Source organism: Poecilia mexicana, unplaced genomic scaffold (genome assembly GCF_051168715.1).
Source record: "Poecilia mexicana isolate PSO_F unplaced genomic scaffold, ASM5116871v1 scaffold_9, whole genome shotgun sequence".
Classification (NCBI taxonomy): Eukaryota; Metazoa; Chordata; class Actinopteri; order Cyprinodontiformes; family Poeciliidae; genus Poecilia; species Poecilia mexicana.
Genome location: NW_028263378.1, coordinates 30302925 through 30330182, shown reverse-complemented (window position 1 = coordinate 30330182; position 27258 = coordinate 30302925). Strand labels below are relative to the sequence as shown.

At 39.2% G+C, this 27258-nt stretch overlaps 2 protein-coding genes across 2 annotated transcripts; both read left to right on the top strand.

Moving 5' to 3' along the window:
- Positions 1 to 14407: 14407 nt before the first annotated feature.
- Positions 14408 to 19021, top strand: tbx3b (T-box transcription factor 3b). Its single transcript, XM_088008504.1, has 5 exons — positions 14408 to 14723; positions 14807 to 15074; positions 17056 to 17202; positions 17413 to 17489; positions 18192 to 19021. The coding sequence occupies exons 1-5, from the start codon at positions 14464 to 14466 to the stop codon at positions 18619 to 18621; spliced, it is 1182 nt and encodes a 393-aa protein (XP_087864630.1). The 5' UTR covers positions 14408 to 14463; the 3' UTR covers positions 18622 to 19021.
- A 2377-nt stretch (positions 19022 to 21398) lies between these two features.
- Positions 21399 to 26656, top strand: tm2d2 (TM2 domain containing 2). Its single transcript, XM_014974849.2, has 4 exons — positions 21399 to 21786; positions 22646 to 22733; positions 22805 to 22920; positions 23695 to 26656. Exons 1-4 carry the CDS (start codon positions 21521 to 21523, stop codon positions 23906 to 23908), a joined length of 684 nt encoding a protein of 227 aa, XP_014830335.2. The 5' UTR covers positions 21399 to 21520; the 3' UTR covers positions 23909 to 26656.
- Positions 26657 to 27258: the final 602 nt, after the last annotated feature.

Below are 27258 nucleotides of genomic sequence, written 5' to 3'. Positions count from 1 at the left end.
GTGATTCTATTCGCGCCTGCGCGGTGGTTGCTGGGACTCATTTTAAATAACAGGTCAATGCCGCCGCCATGTTGGTCAGGGTCTTTTAAAGCATAACTCTGTTTTCCAAATATTATCATGCCAATGAGTTATGGATATATATCCTAGACGTGTGTTTATAAAGTATTTTTTGTATTAAGTCCAACAGAAGACGTATTATTCTGAAATACAGAAAACAGCTAGGTTAGTGCCAGTGGCCCCCAAGAGGGGAAAAATCCTGGTTATCTTAAGTGAAAAAGTTTTTTTTTTCATTGTGTGGTGGCCAGGATGAAGTCTGCAAACACAAGTCTGAGTGTGGTACAGATGTTTGTGCATTGTCAGCACCTCTCACAGATCAATATGCAAGCAGAAGTAGGATTTTTTTCATTATGAACTATATGTGACAATGGTGTCTTGATCGTCAGTGGATTAATTTGGAGTCAGCTCCTTCCTGAGTGGGGTTCCTGGCCCAGACTATCCTGAAGGGTCTTGTAAAGCAGTGGGTTCGATTAATGGACCAGACCTGCTATCGACATATGATAGGAAGTGCCAGATATCTGTCAGGATCCTGTGAGGAATTACAGTAATGGACTACAGGGTGGTACCATAGTAGCTCCTTGGAGACATACAAAAAGACAAAAGCTGGAATAAGAGAACAAACATGAGGTGTTTATGACCAATCTGGGACCTGGGGTCCTTAGCGCTTCCTGTCCATCTGTGTCTCCAGGGAATATAAGACTCTCTTGCACCAGGACTGCTGGAGAATTCCAGCTGAACCTTGAAACCTGAAACATCACTGTCTAGCACTTCTCCGGACACCCACACACCACCATGTGTGTATGGTATAATCCGCGCCAGAGATGGATACATGCCGCTCTGGGCTGAGTGGGGGGCAGAAACTGTGGCCCGGCTTACTGGCCAGATAGACGTGCAGGGCATTCTGGGCACAGTCGCCTCCTGCTGTGACAGACATCAACTGTAATCCATGTTTGCAAGGTCAAGAGATATTTTGATATCCGTTGGTCACCATGAGCTTTAGCGTTCATCTTTATTAAAACTGTCTACACCTGTTGCAGTGTAAACAATTGGGCGCGAATGTTTCCCAGGGGATGGGGGGGCGGGTATCATTTCTTACTACCATGCAAGAAATGACACTCCATGGTGTCAGCAGGACGGCCATGTGTCCCAAACAGGAAGGTAGTTTTAAGGGGGGCCTATTGTGTGTTTTCCAGGCACATAGTGCCATTGTGTAGAACAATCAGGTAACTATGTTACCTTCAGTTGGCATAAAAATGCTGTATATTTCAAAGATTTTTTACAATAAATTTGACTTTGCAATTTGACTCTGTGAAATTGGGCCTCTGTCTCTTTAAAAAGTTTTTGTTTTTTCTGACACTTTGGCTTCAGCAAGTCATCACAATAATGTTATTCCGTTATGGTTCATAGGAGCTGTGGACTGAGATGTAGGTACTATGATTTGAATTGTCCATGCTGACCCCGCCTCTCACCCGTTGACCCCTGGAGATAGACACCAGCAGCCCTCACAACCCTGCTAGAGATAAGGGTGTAGGATAATGGATGGGTGGATTTTAATAAATGTAAACTTTTGAATGTGAATGTAATAAAAAGAATTATCTCGTTACTTTGAAATTTTCAAGTAGAAACATAGTTCATCCAGGTGTTCGCTGTGTTCTCTGGTCCTGGGGATTCAGCCAGTCAGCACAAAGGAAAATGAATGGCAGTCCTGGATTGGATGCTTAGCAGCCAATAGCGTGTCAAGTAGCTTTGCACTTTGGTATTTCAGCTTCCCAAGCTTCATTTTTTTAAATATCTCACATATGGTCTACAAAAAAAAAACTGTGAACAGGCAAATGTTTCGCAATCGAGTTCTTCAGAAAAATTCACAAATGTGGAGGTCCACTGTAATTTAGTTATGCTAACAGACGGTAAAGGTTGACCTTATTTTAATGACACACAGTGATAAAAAAGAAATACTTTCTTTACACACAGCATATGGAAATATCGTACTTATACATCTTAAAGGGCTCTCTAAACTAATTCATTTTTATGAAATGTTGAGGATATCAAATATCAAACTTTTAGTCTTGTTTTATGTTCTGTTCAGCTTTTTAAAATGTGAGCTGACAGTTTTAAATCATTTGAAAAGTGGAGGCCGTCAGAAGCATTCATATCACCGTTTATGAGATAAACCTGACACAGTGTGGGTTGACGAGCTAAATCCAACATGGCGCTGACTGCCCCTATCCTCCATCACCACACACACACACACACACACACACCCACACCCACACACACACCGCTGCTGGGTGAGACAGTGAACGATTAAATAATGAGGAGACCTTAATGCTTCCTCTGGCAGGACCGGCTGCTGTTAATGAACAACCACTTCTAGCCGACAATAAGTGTCTCCTTAAGCAGTGTGGACATTAGCAGCAGGAAAACACCTTTGGACATAAATATTCACACTATTCAAATCAACGGACCTGAGGGAATATCGTCACATCAGTCAGTGGAGCTGAAATACAGTTGCAGCTCGTTTCAGACGCACTCAGGGTCTCTTTATCCCCCCACCTCCTTACAGTTTGTGCTGACATGAAAGAAAACAGATCTTCCCTAGTGAAACTCTTCTTCTAGCCTGCTGTTAACTGGACAAATTTCCTGAAATTTTCCTACCAATATGAGTGGCTGGCTGGCTGGATGTAGGAGGTGATATTTCTGGGACATACTTTGTGAAAAATACAACAAAATCTCCTAATTTTTATATACAGTTAGTGTCTTGTTTGTGTCAGTTTCAGCTTTTCTTTTTTTTTTTTTTTGCTAAACTTCCTGTTTCTGAAAAGTTTATCAGATGCTGAACAGTCAGCATCATGTCACAGATGCAGAGCGCTGGAACCCAAATGAACATTGAGCAAAATTTGCAAATGCAGAGTTTGCTTCTCCTTAAAAAGATCGACTTTGTTGCTACTCCAGAAAATTAGCAACAGTGTGCCAGCGTCTCTTAATTATCCTGAAAGTGTTGAGTTTACAGTGTTGAGCCTCTGAAAGCTCAAACAAAAGACAGGTGGATGAGTTGTTAGGAGGACTAAGAGCTCTCCATCACTTCAAACAGCTTGTTTTAAAGGCATTCAGTAAAATCTGCTGAAACATGGAGTAGATTGTCTGCAGAAATGCCCTCCACACCATCTTTAACTGTTATTTCCAGGCTATTAGCTGAGCAAACAGTCTGTTAGTCCAACACGCTACATATTTTATCCCTCCGCAGGTTAAATAGTAAGCAAAATAACCTTTTACTGCAAAACTTTCAGAAATGGTAAGAGATACCCAGATATCATTTCACCACTGATTGATTATTCCTCCAGGAAGTTAAAAAATAAAATAAAATCCACCAAGGATCCACCGGAGAGATCCAAGAATGTGTGAGCTTACTTTGCAATAATCTAAAAATCTTAACAAACATAATGGAAACAAAAATGCAAACACTTACAACGGCATAGAATCCAGACACAACCTATCACAATCCAATAGGATTTAATACAGGGGCGTCCATTTGCGGCACCAGATTTAGTGTGACCCCTGAATGAAATCAGTTTGGACAAAACTCTTAAAAAAGTTTTCAAATAAAGAGAGACCAAAGTCATGTTTTTATTGCTGAGAAAAGATTTTCAGTTTCAGTCAGGCCCAAAACAATTTAGTAGTGGCTGCCTTTCTTTCAGCAGAGAAACGTTTTTGAAGTTTTGAATGATTCACACATTCCTTTCCTACAAAAGAAAATCTGACTATTTTCTTTGTGGAATTAAAATTCATGCTTAGCTGTTGTTGAGCAGAGAAAAAATTATCAGGAGAACATTTGGTGTTTTAGTTAAAAGGAAAAACATTGAGTATCCTTGAGTTGTTGCTGAGTTTTGCCCACATAACAAAAAGTTTGAACTCCCCTGCTTTAACAGATCAGTCTGCATGATTGAGTTTATACACCTGTGGTGATGAAAGGGATTAGATCAGTGGTTCTTAACCTGGGTTCGATCGAACCCCAGGGGTTCAATGAGTCGGTCTCAGGGGTTCGGCGGAGCCTCTGCCGCGGAGGTAAAGACACTTGTGTAAAGTCGTGATGACGCCCCGCTTTGCCATCGCTTTCTGCAGAGGATCACGTTACATTGCTTAGCCAATCAGCGCTGCGGAGGAGCACTGATTGAATGAGCTCCACTCTCAGCATGGATTTGAACTTGTGTCTTCAGCAAAGCTCACAGTTTTTACCAAATTCTGTAGTTTTCGGTGTACTTCTCTGCTCCTTAGTCGCATCTTTTCGGGGTTGGTACTGCCTCTAGTGGCGTGGGGGTGGTAACACAACTAATATAATTACATTACTAAATCAGAATACCGCAAAGTCTTTATTATTTATTATACATTTTTCATTCTCTTAAGAAATGATCTCAGCAAGACCTTAAAGTGGTTCCAGTTTCTCTCGATGGCCAACCTGTTGAAACTGTGGCAAATTTGGATCGTTCCTGGAGAAGTCAGCTCAACTTTGCTGAAAATACTGACTTTATTTTGAAGAACTGTTCTCAGAGACTCTACCTTTTAAGAAGACTTAGTGATCATGGGGTGACCCAACTAGACTCTAGTTGGGTCACCCCTATGTCTTGAATTTGGGGGGAGGGGGCATCACCTTTTATTTATCACTACAGAAGGGTTCAGTGAATGCACATATGAAACTGGTGGGTTCGGTACCTCAAAAAAGGTTAAGAACCACTGGATTAGACCAACTGGATTCAGTGATTTGAAATGTACAAACCCACTTAATAAATTAGAATATTGTTTTGGTAAATTTAATCTGACAAACAAATCAGAACTGATGGGATTACATATGGATTGGCTAGACTGAGTAACAGTAGGCAGCAATTTCAAACTTACAAAGATCTTCTTATGACTCTTACGATGAAAACTTGTGTTTTTTGGACTGTCTTATTTTATTTTATTTTATTTTTTCACTTTATTGAACAAAAATGTACAAAACCAACAGCAGTAACAAACATCAAAAGCCATGAGAAAATACATTTAAATGGTCAGTTTTGAAACAATCGTAGGATAAATTTAAGCAAGACTTATTTTGTATTTTTAGAAAAAAAAATGTATTTTTAGAAAAAATACAAAATAAATAACTCTAGGGAAATAAGAAAAGAAGGAAAAAACATGAACACGATAAATTACTAAATAAAAAACAAAAAAACTAATAAAAAAGATTTAGCCAAAGGTTTCAGGAAAAAAATATTTGTTGTATCTAGAAACATATTGCTCTTTTCATTATTAATCAGTTAATCAATGCATGCATAAATATTAGTTTTGACAGAATAATATCAGGTATCAAGTTTGCAAACTTTCATTTGTGAATGCAAGATTTTGCATATTTAATGATAAAATGAAGCATTTTAATAGCAGATAACATTCTTGAGTTTTAACATCCATACAATATTTATCCAATGGAAAAAGTGAGATTTAAGGTCATTCCTAAATATTCTGTTTTTTGGACACAAACAGCTGCTTTGCAGCACTGACCAGTTTACTCTACTGTGTCTTTACCATTGTTTTAGTTATTATAATATTGGCCTTGTCATCATGAGACAAGATTAACCCATTTCATGAGGCATTTTTAGTATAAAAAAAAAGTTTTCAAGACGTGTGTGCTGATCGCTTTCAGCAGCAGTGGCTTGCAGAGAGCTAAATGTTCGAAACTACGGTGGCCGACAGGTGCAAATGCGCACCAAAAGAGAAAACACCCCCGAATTAGAAAACACCCCCGAATTCGAAAACACCCCCGAATTAGAAAACACCCCCGAATTAGAAAACACCCCCGAATTCGAAAACACCCCCGAATTAGAATGCGCACCAAAAGAGAAAACACCCCCGAATTAGAAAACACCCCCGAATTCGAAAACACCCCCGAATTAGAAAACACCCCCGAATTAGAAAACACCCCCGAATTCGAAAACACCCCCGAATTAGAAAACACCCCCGAATTCGAAAACACCCCCGAATTAGAAAACACCCCCGAATTAGAAAACACCCCCGAATTAGAAAACACCCCCGAATTAAATGCAGCAAACAAAAAAGAAAACACCCCCGAATTAGAAAACACCCCCGAATTAGAAAACACCCCCCGAATTAAATGCAGCAAACAAAAAGTGTTGAAAACGGAAGTGCTCCAGACCACTATGGGGAGTCTATAACAAAAAATAGCTGTGTCCGAATTCAGGCTCTGCATCCTTTCAAGGGCCCTGAGAAACTGATCCTTCGAAGCATAGACATAATAAAAGAGTACACCCTCCCCCCCACGATTGGCTGCTCCGGCGCAAATACACTTTGCTTTGCTCAACCAAAACAGCAGAAGATGCCTTCAGCACTGCGGAATATTGTTGATCGGATCGACGGACTACTGACGTGAGGGCTCGACAGACTTTTCGCAAGTAAGATGGACATATTACTGTGTATTTTTGTGATTAGAATATTACTATACTGTATTTATGTCCACTGGCGAAATACCAGCTAATGCTAGCTATAGTGCTTGGTGTTCAGCCCCCGCTCTGACAGCTAACCGAGATTCCGTAAATCTTAAAATGTTTCAGTCATTCTCCAACATTTAGATTATCTGATACAAGAGCCTACTATAGAAATGAAACAATATTATAAAAATCATAACATTCACCAGCAAAGTTTACACAGATGACAATGGCTATTATTTAATTATTTAACTCAGTCAACGTAAGATAACTCGAAAATGTCCCGTTTTTGTTTTGAAGGTTTCCTACGACGTGAGGAAGAAGGGAGAGACAGATTCACTGCACAGCACGGATGAATCTCGTATCGGATTTTGGACCCAATCTCAGCTGCTGAATCACTCTTAAACCAGAACTCGTAGGCTGGAAAACATTATATATATATATATATATATATATATATATATATATATATATATATATATATATATATATATATATATATATATATATATGTGTGTGTGTGTGTGTGTGTGTGTGTGTGTGCGTGCATAATCATGCATAGCCTAATGTATATTATTCAGTATTAATGATTATTTATTTATGTTTGTATACTTATATAAGTATGTATTGATAAGACGAGAGCGGTTCATTAGGCGTCTGTCCTTTTATTATGTCTATGTGAGAAACGGCCCGATCTACAGAAGACGGGTCCTTCGAAGGCCACGAATATGGACGACCAGAAGAGAGAAGCTGTAGCCTCCGGCTAGCTGCCTAGCCTCCATCTCGGCGTTATGTTGCTTAGCAACCGTGACAACGTGAAGCACAGAGCAACGAAGTAAAAAAAACGGACTCAGTTGTTTTTTACTCTTTATTTCTGTATTATTCTTCACCTTTTGTAATAAAAGTTGTTCCATAGTAAAAAGAAAATCTGTCTGATTCTAAAATGTTTAATGTATACAAGGGATATTATTCATTTTCAAATACTCTCCAGATCTCAGGTAGTAAGACATTACAGTTAAATAAACTATGTTTGAAGGCTTAACTTTAATCAGTCAAACCCATTTGCTCAGGAATAAATTAAATACTTTATTAATATCTACATGGAGCGCCCGGCCAGCTGACAGCTTGCGAGTGAAGCTGGCTGTTAATGCAGCGGGAGAAGACATCTCCGAAAACGTCGGAGCAATATTTGAAGTAGGTGATTTATTAATGAACCGAGCAGATATTTCAGATCTACACATCTACATTCTCGCCTAAAAACATTGTAAAAAATAAATTTGTGTAATTTTAAGTGTAATACAGCAAAAATTATTTTGTCGCCATTGCTGCTTCGGGGGTGTTTTCTAATTCGGGGGTGTTTTCTAATTCGGGGGTGTTTTCTAATTCGGGGGTGTTTTCTTTTTTGTTTGCTGCATTTAATTCGGGGGTGTTTTCTAATTCGGGGGTGTTTTCTAATTCGGGGGTGTTTTCTAATTCGGGGGTGTTTTCTAATTCGGGGGTGTTTTCGAATTCGGGGGTGTTTTCTAATTCGGGGGTGTTTTCGAATTCGGGGGTGTTTTCTAATTCGGGGGTGTTTTCTCTTTTGGTGCGCATTTGCACCTGTCGGCCACCGTACGAAACACATAAAGCAACAGCGACTCTCCTGAGGGAGCATCACTTTTACAGTTAAAGCTCTTTTTAACAACCAGCCTTCAATCTGTCTCTCCTCTCAATAAGCTAATCGGTCTAATGTGTCTAAATTGATTTCTGGGAGCCTTCAGCCTTGTCCTTCCTCCCGTCTCTTCCTCTTTCTTTGCGTCTGATTTACAGTCCAGATTAGACGTTTTTCAAGCTTTGGTTTAGTGTTAGGTTTGCTGTGCAGGCAGACTTCACTCAGACACCTGATCTAAATAATAAAAAAAAGTGTAGCTTTGCGATTTACAGGCATATAAAGTAGCAATCTTTATTTATTGGAAATGTGGGAAAGCATCTGCAAGCTGCTGATGTAACAGAGTGCACTCTTTAATTAAGCTTTGTGTCCTCACCAAGTCAGATTTCTACGACCATCAGGGTTACTGTGGAGAAAAGAAAAAGAAGAAGAGTAAATTAATAAATACCAGAAATTTCTAGATTTATTCTACACATTTAGAAGAAAAAAAATATGTTTAAAAGTCATAAATTTGCAAAAAAAAGAAATCCACGATTAAAGGCAGAAAATTACTATATTAAAAATAAGATATTTTCTGGCATTAAAAAGTTACAAAGTTGCAAAGCAAAACATTTTTTGAGATGTTTAGTCATTTCATTATAAAGTCAAAGTAAATTTTCATTTTCATGTTAAAAACAAATAAAGGGCTGATATTTAAAGGGTATATGTGCCATTTTTTAATTGTGATGTCATGAATATTTTTACTCATGTGTTTTCTTATACCCAGGGTGATTCTGTTAAATCACTATGTAAACTCACTTGCCAGTTTATTAGGTACACTGTGCTAACATGACATCAAGGTGCCTTCAGTTGAACTTCCTGCAGAGTCTTTATATCACCTCAAAACCATACAAATATGTATAGAAGAACATCCTGGACTCTTTCAGATACAAAGCTGTATAGACAGAAATGTGTCAGATACAAATATGCAAATAAATTTACTTTTAAATAAAATAAACATTTTCAGTTTGCTTTGTTTCAAGTAGTTCTTTCTTTGACCTTTCAGCTCACTGTTCCCTTTGCAGTTTGACTGACTGGTTATGAAGCATACAACATAAATTATCACCCAGTTCTGAGTTGATTAATACAGTCATATAGAACCCTACCTTACTTTCAACATATCGTCAGCTTCCTCACTGACCGGGTTTCTCGGTCTCCATGACGATGCTTGTTCTCAATTTATGAGATGACTTGTGATGACTCTGTGTTTGTCCATCACATTAAGTAAAAAAAAAAAATCAATAAAATATCAAAGTTTGTGGATGTAATCTGTCAAGATTGTAACCTTCCTAAAAAGTCAATTTTACCAAAAAATGACTTAGTCATTATTATAGGGAAGTGACAACATGAGAGCTTGAGTTTCTAATGGGCAGCACAAAAGTCGTAACCTGGCCATTGCTGCTTGATTCTCATCTCTCTTCACACCACAGACTGGTCTTTCTCCTATTGACTTGGATTCCTCTAGTATAATTTCTACCAGAACAGAATAACTTGCAAACAATGATTTCTACGCTGTAGCAGCGATGGCAGCGGAGGAAGTGAACAAAGCTGTTCAGTCTGTGTTGGTTACGCTTCCAAATACTGAATCAAAACTAACAGGCTTCTAGTTTGGGTCAGCACTTCTCTGTTCACAGTGCTGGATGGTTGTTTACAGTGCAAACAATTTCCGTAAAGGTTCATAGCCTCCAACTGATACATTCATACCTTGAGGACAAACGTTTCAAACCTCAACAGAGGCCACGCTCCAAGAAGCAATCATTTCTCTGAGGGTTCAGATCTTCTGGACAAAGTAAAGCATAGAACAGAAGGGTTGGTTTTTACCAGACTGCAAAAACTGTATTGATGATAGTTAATCTTGGTTAACTATCATCAAAAATTTAAAATTAAAAGAGAAGTCTTTGAATCAGATGATTTTTACCAATAATCTACCTGGACATTAAAGCTATTGCTGCCTGGTAGAAGTTTTCACCCAGCTCAGGCGCCAACGTCCTGTGAAAGGAATTTCCCTTCCCACCACATCGACTTCCCTCTGAACGCCCCGCCGTGTGAAGCTTTGACCGGGGAGCATGTTACTGGCCGCCGACCCAGAGGATATCTGCAGGTTTATCCTCGGGGAAAGCCTGTGGGCCAAACCCACAAATAACAGCAAGGCGTCTTGTTTACCAGGACTCTCCAGCCTGCCTCAGATTACTGCCTGGCGCTTTGAAGATGGCCGACGGTCAGGCAGGAATTTCCCCCCCGCTTCCCTGCCAGAAAAAGACTGAGTCATCACCCACTTTACCACCAGCTGCATATCTTTAATGATATCTGGAAAAAAAAAAAAAAATAGGTATGATGATTTAGAAACCAGATAAAAGAGACATCAAAGACCTGTGACAAAAGTTTCACATTGAGGCGATTCCTAATTTCACAGTGATGTTAGCAGAGTAACAAGTTTTAGTTGACTTTAGACTCGTCTTTGTGCCATCAAAGGCAGGAGGCTCAGTTTTAGGTTTTTTTTACTGCACAGTTAATAAGATGAACAAAACTGATTATTATGTCTAATACCAATGCTTTACAGTCAAGGGTGCAAAAAGGAGGACACTTGTAGATGTTGATATAGGAGTCAGTACTGGACTGAAGTGTAAAGATTCAAGACGTCCAAGCTACTTAAAACATGGATTCTGAACCGTTTCAGAGCCAAATTCATCCAGCATCTCCTACTCTGTGTTGCCGTACCAGGAGACCAGAACAACCGAGTCCGAGTCCATCAGCACAACTTCACTTTCCAGACTATTTTCTCAGATTTAAATCAAGTTAGTGAACCAGGTGCTGTGCAGAGTAGGTAGCACAGCTGCCTAGCAACAAGAAGATCCTGGGTGAGTAGTTAGTTAGGTAGGCAGGAATGGTTGGTTTTATTAGTCCAACTCCTCGCATATAAGAACAATCAATATTAACAAAAAAATTAAGAGTATATAAAAATACATAAAAAGACTCCTAACTTTTTAAAATTATTAATCTTAATTATTCCCAGTCGGCCATTTTGGAGTCTAACATCCTCATCAGACGTCACTTAAGTTTCTCCACTGGATGGAATAAACAGAGAGATGGCAAAAATGATGCTGTATAAAAATGCATGATATTCTCTTAATGACTTTTGTTAATGATTCTGAACCATTCTCCTCTTCTGATAACAATGACCTTTCACCTGTAAGGTAGACAGCACATTGACCCTTTGGTTCAATAATGTTTATAAAGTCAACAAAGGTTATATGTCATAAGGTCTTAAAGCAGGGGTCCCCAAGCTATGGTCTGCCTCCTCATTTCGTCCGGCCCCCTGAACAATACCAGAGAGCATTCAGTGGTTTTTTTCATATGTATGTGGATTTTTCTTCAACCACCAGGGGGGCTCTTGAGCAGATATGAAATTTAGTTTCCCTCAATGGAATATATACTAGTCAGTACCAGTCACCGTTTCGCTCACGGTTTTTTTCCATTTGCATTCTGGGTAAAAATCTAACTATAAACGCGAATATGTCGTCGGCAGTAATATAGCCCCCCGCCCCACACCCCGCCCAACAAAAGTTTTCTAAGGTTTCTTTCTCGAAAAACTAAGACCGGCCCCCGACCAGAAAAGGGAACAGTTATGTGACCCTAACCCTAACCCAGGACAAAGTTTGGGGACCCCTGCCCTACTCTATCTGTTGCTCCTCCCCTAATGTGATGTTACAATTGTGGGAGGAACTGTCTGATGTTGATTTCTAAATCAACACCAGACTAAATGTTGATTTAGACTGTTGGAGTTAATTTAGAAATCAACACTGGACTGGATTTCTTTTTGTTTAACTCTTTTGTTAGGGAAACTAACACTCACTAACACTCATGTTGTTGAATTAACACTGTATTTTTAACACTTGCACTTGAAATCTGACACTTCCGAATTTGTTGTGTAAAGAATATTGTTTAGATTTGATCTCAAATTATATCAGTGATTCTTGAGAATAGGGACAAAATGGGTTTTAATTTTCCCCATTTTTTTTTATTTTTATTATTTCTCAACCTTATGTACGCAAATATGACTAATAATGTTTTGGAAATGTAAATATGCTAAGGTGCAGGCTCCCAGTTGCAACATTTTTTTAAAAATTACATTTTTAATCGACCTGACCCAGAACTTTGTCATCACCATCTGACAAAAATAAATATAAAATAGTTTTTTTAATGACCCTATTAGTGATGTTTTACTCATTTTTACAGACAAATGCTTCTCAAGAAACAAAAAAAAAATATTTAAAACAAAAAACAACAAAAAGTCCATCTGATGGAGTTGACAGTGCATGACAGAGTTAACACAGAAATTAAGATGGTGACAAACTACTTAGTAAAAAGAAATACTTGATACATGTGAAGTAATGCAATTTATGCAAAATATATTAAAAAGAATTAACTGCACATTTAAGTGAGATTTGTCAACAATTTCACTGAAAGAGTCTCAAAAACTCTGATGGAGTTGACAAAAAGCCAAACTACCTCAATTTATATGATGTTATTCTGAAGGAGGCCATATTGTAGCTCATCAGGTCCATGAAATCTTTACATTATACCAAAATTAAGCTTTTATTTCACAACATTTCATCAAAGTTTTGTAAATTGTCAGTTATGGAGTTGACACATCATGGTTGTGACAAACAACTTAGGAATAAAATAGAAGAAAAAATTAAAGAATAACTTAAGCTAACCGGAGCTAACTAGCCCTCTCAGCAAAGGAAGAGAAAAGACAACGTCATGGGGTCCTCAGAAGTTCTGGTGCCCCCCAATAATGCTTGATTTTTTTTTACATTGTTTTTATGTCTGACGGTGTTGACACAAACTAGGGACAAATTTCAGTGGAGTTGGAAAATATATAAAAATGATTTTTAATTCAATTTATTGATACTGTTATAATTATTTATATGACTACTTGTACTTAATTGTCATAATATATAAATACAATTAGTATTTCTTTAATTGTTTTAAACTATTATAATGTATTGAGTTCTGCTCCTGGACAAGGGATTTTAAAGACACCAGCCACCTACTATAATATTTAAAATAAAAAAAATATTCAGCAAACACCAGGAAAATATACATTGTTGTGCTCACATGACCCAGGTTAGTTTAGTAAGATATTTGAAAAAGTTATATTTTGTGTATATTTTATTCAAATTTTGTGCTTTATCCATAGTTTTGTCCCTATTCTCAAGAATCATATATTTTTTGCATACAAATCGTGTCAGTATCGAGAGTTTTGCAGATTCTAAACTTCCTCCAAATTCCTCTAGGTTTAAAAAAAATAGTTCAAAAGAAAGAGCAAAACAATACCTAAAGATCAGAAGTTTGATATATCAAACGTAAATAAAAATTATTATTATCACTATCAGTATTGGAGACTTATTGTTTCTCCGTTCCAAATTTGATCCTTCAGGAGAGCAAAGTACAGTAACCCTCATTTGGTTGAGTTAATTTCAGGAAACACCTCCTCTTCCCAGAACGTCTTCCAAACAGTTTGTTTTTTTAATCAAATGAAATATAGAATATTTTAAGTTGACCTCCTGCTGCGCGCCATTTCCTCATGGTGACACCTCCCGCCCCCACTCCGCCCCCACACACCAAGACCCTGTAGCGCCTGGTAGTGACGCGCATCACGGAAAGTTCCCGGAACGTTCCTGAGCTGCCGCGGACCACTGAGCAGTAAAAAGTCTGGAACCAAACCCAGAGTCTAATCCAGTCGGGACAACCGCTGGCAGAGGGCATTCCCCCTCCACCGAGCCGAGAAACTTTCTAACGCAGCACTTTGTGTGGGAGGAAATATCACGAAGCAGTATTTTTTTTTTGTTTTTTTTTGCATTAAGAAGAAACCACACCCACTGCTAGGATTCACTCTGAGGCTGGACACGGGAGGGAGGACAGCATCGCGGCGCACAGACTGATCTGTGAGTAGGAGCGACTGACAAAAGTAGACATTGTCCACTTTTATATATATGTGTATATATATATATATATATATATATATATATATATATATATATATATATATATATATATATATATATATATATATATATATATATATATGTATATATATATATATATATATATATATATATATATATATATATATATATATATATATATATATATATATATTGTTTTGTTTTGTTTAGGATTCCATGCTGCGTAAAAGTTCCAGCCAATCAGAGTCGTGCGTAAAAGTTACTTTTGGAGAACATGCGCAGCTTTTGCGTCCCAGAGGCCGCTCAAAGTTTTCCATCGGGAGTTGGGACTCTCCTGTCAGAACCCCCTCTGTTGCTCGCTCCCACTCTGACCTCCAGAAGGCTGATCCATCCTGGTTTGGCACGCGCTAGGCCTGAACTCCTGGACAGCCCTGACACAGCTGAGGAGGAGCCCAGGGTGTCTCTGGAAGCTGCTGACCTTTGGAAGCAGTTCCACACACACGGCACGGAGATGGTCATCACTAAATCTGGGAGGTAAATAAATAGTCCCGGTTCACGCCTGCGGGCCGCGGCGCGGTGTAATGTCTCGTGCTGAATCTCCTCTCCTGCCCGCGCAGGCGCATGTTCCCACCGCTCAGAGCCAGGTGTACGGGCATGAACAGGAAGGCCAAGTACATCCTGCTGATGGACATCGTGGCCGCGGATGACTGCAGGTATAAGTTCCAGAACTCGCGCTGGACGGTGGCCGGGAAGGCGGACCCGGAGATGCCCAGGCGCATGTACATCCACCCGGACAGTCCTGCCACAGGAGAACAGTGGATGTCCAAAGCGGTCAACTTCCACAAGCTGAAACTGACCAACAACATCTCCGATAAGCATGGATTTGTAAGTTTTACTTTCAGCGCTTTTAACGAAAAGTTACAGAAATCAATGTTCCCTTCAGGTTTATAAGTTCCTGATTTGTGACGTATGTTCATCAGGCATACCTCACAAGAGATCTTCCGGAAGGACTAGTGATGGGAGGGGAAAAAATCATTTGGTAACACTTTATTTGAAGGGGGGTGAATAAGACTGTCATGACACTTTCATAAACATGACATAACACCTGTCATGAACATGAATGAGCCTTCATGAATATTTATGACTGTTGTCATAAAGCTTCATTCGGTAAATTATGACACTTTTAATACAAAGTTGACATTATTCAAAATGTCTTTGTTATGACAACTTGACATTAATTAAAAAATCATTACTGATATAAATTTGTTATAAAAGTATTACTGATTGCACTTTAAAACTTAGGTAACTTTATGTTATTAAAGGTAAAGTTTAAACATATATATATATATATATATATATATATATATATATATATATATATATATATATATATATATATATATATATATATATATATATATATATATATACATTACAGGGCTATTCATTAATTTAGAATATTATTGAAAACTCATAACCTATTTGTTGAAAACCCATCTCCTACATTAAAGTTCCATTTAATATAGGGCACTTTATCATTAAGTGAAAAATTTTATATAGATTAATTACACACAGTCTGTGGTTTTCCAGCCTTTTTTTATGCTGCGATTATTTTTTACCTACACCCAATGAAAGCATGACATTTAAAATCAGAATATCACATCAGACCAATAACAAAATGTTTTTCAAACAGAAATGTGGACTTGGTGAAAAGTATGTTTAACAACTGCTTAAAGTTCATTTTTAAAAGGTACTTATAATCTGACAAACGTGGCATTATACATGTATTCTAATTTATTAAATCTGACTGCTTACAATTACTCCAAAAGGCTTACAGACATTTTGAAAGCAATGTTTTCAAAATGAAAAAGGTGTCATGTTTTTAATGGTTTATGTTGGACCCAAATGCAGAGGAAGCGGGGAGTGGAGTGGCCATAAAGAACAAATTAAAAGTATTTAATTTAATGAAAGGTAAAATGTTATATTGAAAAGTAAATACCAAACATATGAAAAACACGTGGAGCACAGGAAGCCGGAGTCGAATAAAATGTAATCCACAACGAAAAGCCAGCGAGGAGATATGGGGAGAAATAAGAGAAGAAGTAGCAGGAGGAACCAGCGAGGAGCAAATGAAGGAGATGTGATTAAATACTGGGAGAGTGAATGATGGAACAGTAGACCTGGGGTGATGAGCAAACAGGATGCAGGTGTGAGGGGAGAGAGAGAGAAACAGGAAGTGACATGTGGCAAGAGATCACACTGGGAATAAATCTTACAAAATATAACTGAAAACGGAACAAACATAATTAAAATAACAATCAATCGATCAATCAATCAGTCAAATTTTATTTGTATAGCATTTCAGCAGCAAGGCATTTCAAAGTGCTTTACATCATAACAAACACAAAATCACAAAGTCATGCAACACAGAATCAACAATCAAAACATGACATTGAGTCAAAACACCATCATTAAATTCGTAATTGATTACGTTACACATACAACTCTAAACAGGTGGGTTTTTAGTCGAGATTTAAAGGACATCAGTGTTTCAGCTGATTTACAGTTTTCTGGAAGTTTGTCCCAGATTTGTTCTGCATAGAAGCTGAATGCTTCTCCCAGACTAGACATAAGAATCCTATTAAGACTAGAGTGACTAAGAAAGGACAAGATACAAGAAATAAACATAACTAGAATCATTGAGAAGGAACTGGAGTAAAAGTGGAAAAAGGCAGAACTAATAGAAATAAGACACCAAGGAACGCAAAAAATAATGAAACAAATAAAAAAAAGAAAAACAAAGATCTTGACAAAAGGTCCCACAAAACTGAACTGATTTGATTTGTTCTTCATCTGTCTTGCACAGACAATTCTGAACTCGATGCACAAATACCAGCCGAGGTTCCATATAGTGAAAGCCAATGACATCCTGAAGCTTCCATGCAGCACCTTCAGGACCTACGTGTTCGCTGAGACGCAATTCATCGCAGTGACGGCGTACCAGAACGACAAGGTGAGAGTCTGGACTCGTCAGCCATTTTCCATCCATTTCCAAATATGTGAACATTATATACCATGTCTGTGTAGTGAATTCAATTGAATAATATTCTGGGTTTTTTGGGGTTTTTTTTACACCCCACCTTCATTGGAATTTTGGTTGCACAACTTAATCATCATAAATACATCATATTTAAAGACGTGTCTGCATTTTACATATAAACAGATCACACAGCTGAAAATTGACAACAACCCTTTTGCAAAAGGATTCCGGGACACGGGGAACGGACGGAGAGAGAAGAGGTGAGATGGAGATGGAGATGGAGTGCAGCTGCAGTGTTAGATATTTACACGCAGACTGGAGTTGACCTATGAACCTGGAAGGGATTAGTTCCTCAGTCTGAAGACTGATGGATGGAAAAATATATCTATATTTGCCTAAAATATAGAAGTGAGGTCTTGCCTATTAAAATTCAGCTATAATCTGTGCAGCACTATTTCATTTTAATGGAATGATGTAAATTAATTTGCAATACTTCATTGAACACAGTAGAGAATAATTTACTGTAAGAAGCAGTCAGCATAGCTTACAAAGCAAATGATAGACGTAGGTAACGTTAAAAAACAATAGAAATGGACAAAATGCACATTTAGGAGATTTTTTACTTCTTAATACTTTGTACTTTTACTTGAGTAATATTACAAAGCACTGTTACTCTTTTAATCAAAGATGTATACATTCTTTCATTCATGGAAATAAAATATTTTCTTCTTTTGTTTGCTTTATTTATTCCTTTTTTTGCAAATAAATCCCTCTGGAATTATTTGAACTGAATTATTTAAAGTACAAATAGTGCTTAGGTAATAAGCTTCATGTTTAACCTCTGACTGATAGCAGATTTTAAAATCCTTTAACTTTTATATCACGAAAAAAAAAAAAAAAATATATATATATATATATATATATATATATTTTTTTTTTTTTTTTTTTTTTTGCTTCATCAGGAAGCTCCAGCAGTCTGGACGAAGGTGCAGAGAGGCGGACGGGAAGCGTGCTCCGGCAGCTGACTGTGGTGACGTCAGGTCTTCAGGTGCGGAAAGCTTTCCGTCAGTTTGTGAGACTTTCCCTAACCGCTGCCTTTGTTCCCACCAGATTCTTACACGAGTGACAGCGACAAAAGCTTTAACAGTGAGGAGTGTCCCGAACCGCAGCTGTTTCGAAGTTACCATGGAGACCAGCCGGGGGTTTCCTTCACAGCAGAGACTCTGCAGGCCTCCCACCCCACAGAAAACTCCTCTGATGTACCGCACGGCACGCAGGACTCATGCAGAGAGCGCTCACTCTGCAGCAGCTTTGCACCCAACTGTGTTTACTCCACGGACTTTAACCGACACCTGTTGGATGTTAACGCCTCAGGCCGTCTCCTCCATTTGACACAAGTAAACAGCTGGTACAGATGTGCCGCTGATGGAGGGGTGCGGTGTGGTTTCAGACCGGCAGGGACTCCGCTGTCGGTCGCCCTCAAGCAGCACACAGGGCTCCAGGTACGAGGCAGCCAACCAAAGTCTTTCACTGGGGGAGACAGGAATCTAGCTAAAACACTATCTGACAGAGCACTGTTGCTAGAGCAAGGAGGTCCTGGGTTCAGATTCCAGCCTGGGGTCTTTCTGCGTGGAATTTGCATGTTCTCCCTGTGCATACATTGGTTCTCTCCTGGTATTCCGGCTTCCTGAAAAAAGACTGTTAGCTAAACTGGGTTTGTGTCTCTGTGTGTCTGCTGACCAGTTCAGGAGAGTCAGTTACATTTATTTGATCCTTTAGAAATCAAAATGCAATGTAAACATTCAGACGCCTGGTCAGCAAACACCACGCACCTCAGTCAGGCCCGGGAGAATGTTTGTCTCGCAAAGTAAATTCAGATAGAGAATACTACTTTTTATCTCATTAGTATCCTGATTACTTTTTTTCTCTTACTAATAAAAAAATAAATCAAGGCCATTTGTAAAAATTTCTATGGTATGTTTTACAAAACCGTAATTTAAATGGGCAGTATTATATATTTTCCAGACACATTGTGCTATAAAATATCATTATTATCAAGTAACTAAGTTTACTTCAATTGTTATAAAAATGATACACATACCAAACAAGGGCCTCTGTTTCTTTAAGAAGCTCCTCCTCTTTCCGACACTCTGCCTTCAGCATGTCGTCACAACAGTGCTCCTTCATTATGTCGATCACAACTGTTCTTGGACTAAAAAGTAGTTCGTATGATGAGCTCAACAGATGGGCAGCTCCACCAGGTGTTCATTAATGGCTGCTGCTAGTCTGGAGGAGCTTAGTGCATAAGTGGAAGGGTGGGGGTAAGAAGGCGGGGCTTTGTGAGATCAAATTTTTAGGCGCCCATGAATGGTTGCCATGGGAGATTAAAGGATTTCTCAAATATGCATGAAAGAATCAAAGCAACACTTAAGGTATGTTTTTGATGAGGGAATAACATTATAATGATGTAAAGCTCAGAAAATAGAGTTTACATAATACTCCCCCCTTAAACGGCTGGAGTTGAATAGTTTTAAGGTTTATTTTTCCTGGGTTCTGAGGAACTACATAGAAAGGTAACATAAATCTATTTTTGATTTAAAAGTCAGACATTGTTCCTACTTAACCGAAACAATAATTGGTTTGTTATCAAGTTATAAAAGCTTAATAACCTTTTGAAATCTGCTCACTGGAGGTGACTTGAACCCTTTTGTTTGGACAGCAGCCCCGTCGGTTCAGCCTCTGGGTGACAGAGCTCAACTGTCAACTCTGACTTCATTATTAGCACTGGGGCTAAACTAGCTAAAATTGGATACAAGCAAAAATGATAATAATGATTAAAAACTGAAAACTGCAGATAATTTATAACAATTTTTAAGTAAGATTAGCAGCCTAAATCAAGTTAGAATTTATTCATTTGCAAATGAAATGTGTACTTTTTAAAACTGATGTTTTAATTCCCTCCACATTTGCATTTTCCAGTGTTTTAATCTGATCTAACTGTAAATTGTGGATTAAAAACCTTTAAGCCACTTTGCAAACACTTCACAATGTTTTCTTTACTTCTACTGTGCAGGATGTGATGAACTTCCCACCATGCGGAGGCTTTCTCTTCTACCCGTACTCCCCCATGAGTTCGTCAGTTCGGCACCAGATCCCGGTCATGCAGTCCAGACTGGATCCCAGTTCCTCTCCCAGAGGTTCTGCACAGAGTTTATTCTCCTCTCCGGTTTTAGCCTCATCTGTTCTCCCATCAAAGGAAAGCAGCTTCAACTCCTACAAGCCAGAGTCACCAGCAGGGGGAGAACTCTGACTCAGATTCCGACTGATCTCCTGGAACCAAACATAGTTTAATGTCCCAGTCCTCCACGCCACCTGCAGTGCAGACTCAGAGGACAAATGAACTGCGTTCTCTTAGACGCTGCATGAACTTAATGACAGTAATCTCCTTCATGTTCAAAATGGTTGTTTCCATTGATTGATTTTCAAATGATCTCAGATGCAATAAAAAGAAAAAAAAAGAAGAAACAACAAAAGTTTGAATGAAATATCTGGGTTGCATGTAAACAAAAGCACCACCTCCAAATGCATCACTGTCAGTGGAAATGTTAGCTCTGATCTCCACAAATGGTAACTGTTCAAGAGAGTCTCCTGTTTTTTAGTAGCATCTGGATAAATGCAATCTAAGATGAATAACAATACTTCACATGTTATGTAAAGTGTCATAATTTATTAATTATTTAAATCAACTAAGGGAAAATGTGGGAACAGTGTCTGAACATCTAATTTTACTCTGGTTGAAAACACATATAGTAACAACATCTTCCTTTCATTGGCTCTACTGTATCACTATGGAAATAACTCTTGATACTATAATCCTGAACTCAATGTGCTAGAAAATGACATGCTGAATATAATTGCCAGCTATGTTTTAAAGGATTTTTATTTGCAAAACAATTTGAAAAAAATTAATACTTTAATACTTTGTATTGGCCAACCAAATGAAATTACAGTAAATAACATTGAATTTGGTAATGTGTGTTATGAAACTAAATGTGAAAACTTCCAAAGGGTATTTAGTTTCTCAAGGCTTTCTATGTCCCAGCCCGAACCAGTCGTCTAAGTGGTTACTTCACACTCCAGTCCAGTTGGTGGCGGTAACGCGCCAAAAGTCAATAAACTCAAAACAGGAAGAATAATCTGGACAAACAACCGAGAAGGAGCAGCTATTTCGTACATCTGTGATGATGCGGAGCCAATTTCTGTGGATTCCTGCTGCTGTCTGAGGGGAGCCATGATTTCAGTCAGCTACATCCTGCTCTGCGGACAGTTCCTGCTGCTGTTTGCTGCGATTTTGTTGCAATGTCTGGAAGGAATTCATTCCCAGAACTCGAGCACCGCAGCTTCCACCGCTGCTCCGGCTGCTTCTCCCACACAGGGAGCCTCCTCGCTGCCCTCCAGCGAGCTCCCCGAGCTGACCAAGTATGAAGCCCCGGCGGAGAACAACACGGAGCCGTATGAGTACAGGCCCTCGTCTCCGGTCGTCCTCTGCCGCTATCTGTGAGTAACCCAGAAGCTAACATCGTTAGCTCTTGCTAGCTACGTTCAGAGCAGAGGGGAAATCTGTCACATTGGGACTATTTCCATGGTAACTAAGAGCCTAAACCAGTTCACATATTTGTTAAATAATTATAGTCTTTTTTTAAAATGGAAATGTAGAGAACGTTACGTTCCTTGTTCAAGGCTTTAGCTTTTGTTGTCTCTGTGACGTACTTCCTGCTGCAGCTTACCGGCTAAACCCATCCTGGGCATGAATGTTCTTTAGTAGTTTGAAGGTAACGTGTAGCTTAATTTGAGGATTCTCCAGGTTCTTTCTCTGGTTGGTGCTGAAGGTTCTAGAATATCTCTGATTGTCTGACCAATAAAAACCCTAACAAAATGTTGGTAGTGGTCACATATGACTCCTGATGGTATTTTCTGTTTGTCAGCTTAAAACTGATTTGTTTGACAGCACACATTGGATTTGATAAACGTAAAAGATCAAAGCAACCCACTGAAAAATCTTTTAGAATGACTGCAGCATGTTGGAGCGGCTCTGTCATGTTAGCTCTGATTGGTTCTTTTACTAATTTTTTTTAATTTACTTTTTTTATTGAATCATCGCATGTTTGGACCACCAGTCCCTGGTTCTGGAAGGATTTTGCTTTTATGAACTCCTTTTGGACAGTCTAGCTGTGGTAATAAGATTGATTCTACAACCAGAAGCAGCCGATCAGGATCTCAAAATCTCAAGTAGCAAAGGAGCAGATGGTTTAACGCTCTCATACTACATTGTCTTGCTAAAAGAATCGCTGCCTCTCTGTGTTGTGTAATCGTTCCTCCTTCTTGGTTTTTCTTTAACGTCCTGCCTGTGCTGAAGGCCTGAGGAGTTCATCTACTGCCAGGATCCGGTGGACCATGCAGGAAACTACAGCGCCCACCAGGAGATGGAACACGGCTGCGTTGGGGTCAGTACTGTCCTCTGAAAGCGTCTCTGTCGTTAAACCCTCAGTTCATCTCCACTTGTGCTCTTCTTCAGTGGGGCGGGCAGACTAAGAAGGAAGTGAACCACACCAAGGTCATGTGCACTGCCCTGGACGACATCGAATGTGCCGGACCCCGGGAGTTCACCCGAGGCGACGTGCCTTGCATCAAGTAAGAGGCGACCCAGACGGCTCAGCGCTGATGTTCTGGTTAACTTCCCTCCAGACAGGGAAGCTCCTGCTCTGTTGGGGAGTTTGGTGTAAAGTGTTGTTATGGAGAATAATGTATCCAAGCGTTGTTACGATGGTTTGTTGATATTGTTGACAATGTTAACGCCAATAAAACACACGTAGTTGTATGCCCAAGGTCGCAACAGAGGTTCGTCTAGTTAACCCCATCTCTAACTTCCTGCATTATAAAAATGAGATTTGCTGGAATTGTTTAGAAAAAGCCCAATACCAGCAGTCCCATAGTGAGGCCAGTCAGACCCTGAAGTTCACCTGGATTCTGACAACTAAACCACGGCTTGTTCTGTCCGCCAGAATCCTTCAGGCCTGTCAGTATTTATCCATGGAGTTGAGACTGACTCTCATCTGGATGAACACATGAAGAACACACTCCAGCTGTTCCCTCGCTTTCATTGCAGCACCCATCATGAAGCATGTGTTGGAGGATTCAGAGCTGGTCTCCTCTCTTTTCCTTTGATTATGTCCTGATTTGTTCTTGTGGTTACCGTGGTGATCATGGCTCAGTTAGGAGGTTAAGTGCAACAAACTGCGGCTGTCGATGGAACACAGGCTAAACACGCCTTTTATACTTTCCCACTAGAGGGCACTGTCTGCTCACTTTTGGAACTACCATAGGTTGTTGCACTGCCACAGCATGTTAACCTATGAAACAAACATCATTTCACTGCTGTTAAATCATCTTCTGCTTCCTTTACAGATACACGGGACACTATTTTATCACCACGCTGCTGTACTCCTTCTTCCTGGGCTGCTTCGGCGTCGACCGCTTCTGTCTGGGCCACACGGGCACGGCTGTGGGGAAGCTGCTCACCCTGGGAGGCTTGGGAATCTGGTGGTTCGTGGACCTGATCTTGCTCATCACCGGAGGTCTGATGCCCAGCGACAACAGCAACTGGTGCACCTACTACTGAGGCGGGTGGCGTCAGCCTGCAGGGGGAGAGGAGTGTGTGGGCTGGTTCTGAGTGGAACCCCGAGGCCTCTGGGGGACTCTAGGGACCGAGTCCACAAGATGAGAGACGATGTGTTCTTTTGGAGTTGCAGAGGATCAGCAGTTGCTGTTTTCATGACTATTGGTTCATTATACCCTCAATGAGCCAAAAAAATGGTTTGGTCTATTTTCTTTGTATTTAAGCTAATTTATTTACAACAAATCTGGACAGAAATGGCTCTTATTTTAAGGTTTTACTTCATAAATGTACTGTTTGTAAATTTCAACCTGAATTCAGGATGTAGTTTAAAGCCATGTGTCCTGAAGTCTGATGCCTGTGACCAGTTGTAAAAAAATAATCTTTTACCACAAACGTGTTGCTTTTTATATATTTTTTTTTTCTGTATCATTTGAACAGAAAAGCAACAAATATTCCTACTATTGCTTTTACTCATTTTACTTTTTTTTTATATCTTGGACTCAAAATAAGTAAATAAAATGTAGCAGAAGCACCTATTAATTAATATAAGATGTATTTTATTGATCCCAGAATTGGGAAACTACTGTGCAGCAGGGCATACAGAAAACACAATAAACTCCACATAAGTAAGAATAAAATATAGAATAGAATGTAAATTTCTATACAACAAAATACTGCTGTCCAAAAATGTATGGTAAAGCTACGTAGACTCTTGGTTGCTTTCACTTAAACTTTTCCAGTGGAACCATCAAACGACTCCTAAACACTTATAGAGTGTTTAGCTCTGCAGACAGCATCAATGTTATTTTACCTTGAATTCAGCAAATAGTGATGGATGGCGCTCCTGTCGCCTCCTCTGGTTGCTGCTGTCCGTAAACACGTTTTGCACATAGAACACCGTTATTCCTCTAAGCTGCCGTCTGTCTTCTCCCTCTAGCCAAAGTATTCTCACGTCACACACTTCATTTCTTTAGACGGGGCGACTGGGAGTCCGGATCAGCCATCGTAGAACTTTCAATCCTAGCAGCTCTGATCAGAAAAAAAAATCAGATATTGCAGGAAACCGTGACTTTTTCATATCGCAGTATACCCGGTAGAGTAGAAGCTCAACCTCTCTTGGTTTCCAAGGTTACTACAGAAAGTTTGAATTTGCCAAATTGAGACATGACCAAACTGGATTGGGCTGTGGTTCTGCCTGCTCTGACCCAGCCAGTGACCTCGTGTTCACCGCATCTGCTTCGTTTGGATTAAATGTGGACTGTTTCCTTTCTTTCATGGCGTCACGTCACAAAAATGAACATTTCAATGCCAAATCATGGTTTGTTTGTCATTCTTCCTTCACTGATGTGCACACGCAGGTTAAAGGTTCACCGTCAAACAAGCGGAGACGTTTGGTCTGTGCTTGGAATGGATTTCCGTTTATTCTCACCTGCTCTCCTTCATCAAACCCTGACAAATCGGCTCGTTTTCTTTCTGTCTCAAACCGCCACCGACGTGTTGCTGAACATGTCTGCTTGAGAGACTCCTACTATCCCCCTGATGTGTTTTCACTCAGCGGCGATCTTCCAAAACATTCAGCTGCTTCTTCAGGTCACAGCCTGCATAATTCACATGTTGGTTTTAACAGGTTCATCTCAGCAGTTTGGTGTTTTAAAGCTTCATGTTTTGACTGATTACAATCACTGTTCTCTCACACAAGACAAAATGATGTTTGGGTGTTTTTTAGGATAAATATGAGGAATATCAGGATTTGCAGAGCAGTGTTGCTGTCTCCAGCTGCTGAGCTCCATCCCATTAAAGTCCTAATCTTAAACAAACCTCCATCTTCTCTGTCTTCTTGCAGTGAGGCTTAGGCCTCAGGTTAGATCATTATTAAATATTTAAAACTTCTGTTTATTCTCTAAATCTTTTCTAGGTCGACCAATCGTTAGCCAGAGATCTGAGCAATCTTTCAGTTAGAAATGCATCAATCCTGCGCTTCCCGGCCAATAGCACTGTCTGATTTTCTTTTATGTTTGACCTGATGACTTATTTATTCTTTGCTCCCCTGAGACTAGAACACATGAAAGGTCAGAGGTCACACTTTAATAACAGCTGCATTTCCATTGACAATTTAATTGCAAAATTTGACAGTTTAAAAATTAAATTTGCTTAATGGAAACATGTCAGTTTTGAAAAAAAATAATTTTTGATAGAAAGTCTTGGTGCGAGGATGAGGTGGTTTATTTTGCAAACAAACATATTCACATGAGTTTTTAACTGCTTTTTTCATTTAGTGGAAATATCTCAATTGCAAAATTGTGTTTTTTGGACATTAGTGGAACATTGACAGGGTTCTGTGTATCTGTAATGGAAACGCAGCCAGTGAGCTACAGGACTTTTATTGTACATCAAAACATGTTAAGTAGATTTTCCCAGTCTACCTTAAAACCATGCAGAGCTGACCATCATAACCAGATAAACTCATGCTTCACTTCAACTGGGTTTCACAGACTCAGTTCAATCCAGACTGCCGTGTGTTTACGGGTTTGTCCTTTCTGTTTTATGTGTTGATCACTGTGGAGAAAATATACCTACTATTTTTTTTTTTTGTCTTGAAAGAAAAGTCTTTCAGCTACTTCACAAAAGTCACATGCGAGCCCCCAGAAAGTCCAGTTGATCTGGTAGCGGTCGAGTGGAACCCAAAGTGTCTCATGTTGTTAATCACAGCTCCTGCTCCGCATTAATCAATAAAAACCTTCTTGTTCTGGGTGTTCTCTGAATTCTCTTGATCTGATTTAATGAGCAGAGGGGTTGATGAAAGAGATTGTCTCTACCCATTACTTCCAACAATATTGACCTGGGTAAGGTTACAAGATTAGGATTGATTAAGCTAATTGTGTTCCTTCATCGATGCAGCGGTTGGTGTGCACAACGTGTCCAGCAGCAGTGGAAAACAAAACCTAATAGAGTTTATTACAGAGAGAAACATTGTTTTTATACTGGAGAGCGGAGATGGAGCCAGACCAGCTTCTTTTAGAGACAGAAGGAATTTTTATTTTTTTTTTCTAGAAACATTAGGAGAGTGGAATAAATACAACAAATTAGATCTAACTTGTGGTAATTCTTAAACGTCGTATAACTGCCTTCATCATTAAGCCCAGATTCATTTTATGTTGTTTAAAATAAATATATTTCTGCCACAAAGAGGGTCCAAAGATATTCACACCACTGTCTTTCATTTCAGCATAATAAGTGCATACTGAACTGAAAGATGATGCATTCTAGTATGCAGGCCAAAAATGTTGCTTAGCTGGCAGGTTTTCCTGTGCATATTGTGAGTGAACCATATGTTCAGCCTCATATTCTTTTTA